Below are 3,493 nucleotides of genomic sequence, written 5' to 3' on the forward strand. Positions count from 1 at the left end.
ACAGGTTCATTATAATAAAGTCTGTACTGAAGAAAACTGTATATGAAAGATTGTAAACAAATATCATGTTTTATGTACATAAATAAACAATACCCTTCTTCGTTTGGTAAAAGAAGTTATTTGTAATACTATTTTATTGATGAGAATAACTTACTAATAATATTTTATCTCTGACAATTTCAGAAGCTGTTGTTAGTGACCTTGGTGGCGGGGATCCTGGCTGTGACCAGTCTCGCCAAGCCAGATGGGTATGGAAGTGGCGGCGGTGGAGGAGGAGGGTATAGTGGTGGTGGTGGTGGTGGTGGTGGTGGTGGTAGTGGCCATGGAGGTGGTGGTGGTAATGGTTATAGTGGTGGTGGAGGCGGTTTTGGTGGCTCCAAAAGTGGAAGCAGTGGGTATGGCAGCTCCAGCGGTGGTGGCGGAGGGTATGGTGGTTCCAGCAGCAGCGGTGGTGGGTATGGCGGCTACAGCGGCGGTGGTGGTGGGTATGGTGGCTCAAGCGGCGGCGGTAGCGGTGGTTATGGGGGTTCAAGTAGCGGCGGTGGCTACGGCAGTGGCGGCTCCGGAGGTGGCGGTCATAATGGTGGCGGTGGAGGTTACGGGAAATAAATGTAAACATAAAGAAATGAGACACACCAGTACTAAGTTTCCTGAACTCTTCTTCGTCAGTTTGTGTCTCGTGATTCTTGTGTATTAATAATAAAACATAAACGACTCTAAAAATAACTTTGATTTACACCAACTTCACTCTCCTGATATCGTTTACCAGGAGTAATGCAAAAGCAAATAAACTGTAGCATTTGATGGTTAATTTTCCTAGGCAGGTAAATGAAAGTTAGTTTGCATATAACTAATATTCTGTCTAAAATATATTTGGATTTTTTTATCAATCTAGTTTTCCACTGTTTGCAGCCTGTGATTTCTTTCTTCCAGATATGATAAGCTCAGTAACTTTGACCAAACAAAAGATTGTTACAAATATTAATTGCCAAAGTCCATGTTGGCCAAATTTACGGATAGCAAAGAGAAATTCTTTGCAATTTTCAAGTTTTTAATAGTTGTTAGTTACTCACAATTCATTATAATAAATGAGTGAAAGGTAATACAAGTAGTAGTAACATCAGAGGCAAAGATACCTGATAGCGGAGCGGCAAAGTGTCAATTTTTGAAAGAATGTTGAAAATTGGCATGAGGATTCAACATGGGTTAATTATCAAGTCTTCCTGATTCTACATTAAAAATTCCAAGATGGCCACCAAAAGTGGATGTCACATTTTCCTTTTGGGCTTAAAATTTATTGTGTTCATAAATTCAGGTGATTTCAGTGTTTATTTCTGTGTTTTTGAGTTCGTAGAACCTAAATTTTGTGTTGAGAAATGGAGAGCATTCAAAGGAAACATGCTTATAAAGAGTAAATGTCAATGTACTACCAGGGCACACTTTGACAACACTGCTGCAAATTACACCATAACTATTAAAGTTATATATATATATATATATATATATATATATATATATATATATATATATATATATATGTAATATTCAGAAATTGCAGTGTAATTTCAAACACCGCGCCATTGGCGATACTGAGCTTTCAAGGTCGTCTGAGGGAAGAGAGCGCTCCCTGCACATAGCGAGAGGTTGTGGAACTAAGCCTAAGTGATATTAAATGTAATTTGCCGAATTAATAATGATGCGATTCATGAAGTTAAGGGACTATTATTGAATTTGAAATTATTATAGATCGTTTATCAGTCTGAATAATGTCACGGGTGTCCCAAGGAGTTATTAGTTAGGCGGAAAATATGTCACGTAGGCCTAAGCTAGCGCCTTGGAGAGACGCAACGCTGGCTGGTCCTCAGTCACGTGAAAGCGATTGGACCTACAGGACATCCCTGCGCGTCCGTCCACAGAAATAGTCACGTGGCCTAGTCACCTGTGTTGCACTATTGCAGTATAACAAGTAAGTCTCATTCGATCTCAGACAGGGTTAGATAGGGCAGTGGTAAAGTTAACAAGAGCTAACAGTGAGGTCATTTCAGGCTTTCCGTCAGAACCCACTTGACTGCCAGAAATTGACTGCAAGAGTGATAACCGCGAGAGATTGACTGCCGTTTGAGACTGCCGTTGATGATTGAGGGTGGCGATTGTCGCCATTGGACCGATCAGTGTAGGCCTGTCACTGTTTAGCGGGGTATCAAAGGATCTCTTGAGGGAATCTAGCCGTCTGGGTGCCCACCTGACGACGGGACGATCGTTGGGTCATCAGCTCTCCTCTACCTAGGCTCACAACACCACATGTCTCGAGCAGCTTAGTGAAACCCTCTTGCTACGGGAAGCTAAAGCTTCTCTCAACTGTACAAGGTCTAATTGGCTCACTCCCTTCCGTTTCATGGATGTACTGGGGGTAAAGTGAGGCCAGCTGAGTGATACAGGGCCGCACACTGGGGCCAAGAGTCAGTGGAGTTAGAGGTACACTTTCCAAGGTTGAGAAAGGCTGATTTGGGTCTTAAACTACGGGTGCCTGTTGGTTGTGCCTTAAACGACTACGGAGTGCAGGTGGAATCTGTGTGTGTGTTAGGTTAGGAAGCATGGTTCACGGGTATTGGTGGACCCAGTAACAAACCAATAATAGTGACAATATATTTGGGTGTAGTTAATACCATTTCTCAGTTACTGATATTATCTTGACGTGTGTAGTTTAATATTTCTTAAATAATTTTGATAGTATTGTTTTTTGAATGTTTGTGTCACTAAGTGGAACCAGAGTGATACTGTGATTTGATTCTTTTAATGCATCTAATTTTTCTTCATAATTCCGATCTCAGGTATAACCTTTGTTCCCCAGAGTAGTGGTTAAGTTAGGTTAGGAAGTGTGCATCTGTTGGGGTGATATAATTTTGTTGAGTGCCCTTAAGGTCTGTTTCATGTGTGCAAGCAACATTTCTTAATACTTCAAATTTATTGTTGCCTGAGTTTCTAATAATTTCTATATCATGTATAACTTTTATTCCCCAGAGTAGTGTTTTAAGTTCAAGTTAAGAGGTGCGCATATTGGTGTACCATTATTTGATTGTGTTTGTAATGTTGGAGGGAATATAAGTGTCTAAATTTTACAGTGTGTCTCATTCATCCCAGTCACAGACGCTATCCTTCTACGGGTCACGGACAATTCATTTTGTTTAGTAGATTTAAGTGTTCTTGTGCTGGTTCGGGATTTTTCTCAAAGGGGCGCTTCCACTGCCATTACCATCTATTAATCTTTAATATACCCCAAGTCAAGTGAAAAATTAAAGTCCAGTAAATTCCGACCGGTTACATATATATATATATATATATATATATATATATATATATATATATATATATATATATATATATATATATATATATATATGTATATATATATATATTTATATATATATGTGTGTATGTGTTACCTAATCATCCCCAAATAAGGTTAGGTAGCCGCACCCGAATTGACAGGATG

At 39.7% G+C, this 3,493-nt stretch overlaps 1 protein-coding gene across 1 annotated transcript; it reads left to right on the forward strand.

Annotated features, from left to right (window-relative positions):
• Positions 1 to 183: 183 nt before the first annotated feature.
• On the forward strand, positions 184 to 609 carry LOC121859894 (keratin, type I cytoskeletal 10-like; the record flags this gene model as incomplete). Its single annotated transcript, XM_042356851.1, has 2 exons — positions 184 to 248; positions 384 to 609. Coding segments are annotated over 2 exons (291 nt in total), but the record flags the coding sequence as incomplete, so codon positions are not given.
• Between the last annotated feature and the right edge of the window lie 2,884 nt (positions 610 to 3,493).

The sequence above is a fragment of the Homarus americanus genome, unplaced genomic scaffold (genome assembly GCF_018991925.1).
Source record: "Homarus americanus isolate GMGI-L3 unplaced genomic scaffold, GMGI_Hamer_2.0 scaffold55446, whole genome shotgun sequence".
In the NCBI taxonomy this organism is placed as follows: domain Eukaryota; kingdom Metazoa; phylum Arthropoda; class Malacostraca; order Decapoda; family Nephropidae; genus Homarus; species Homarus americanus.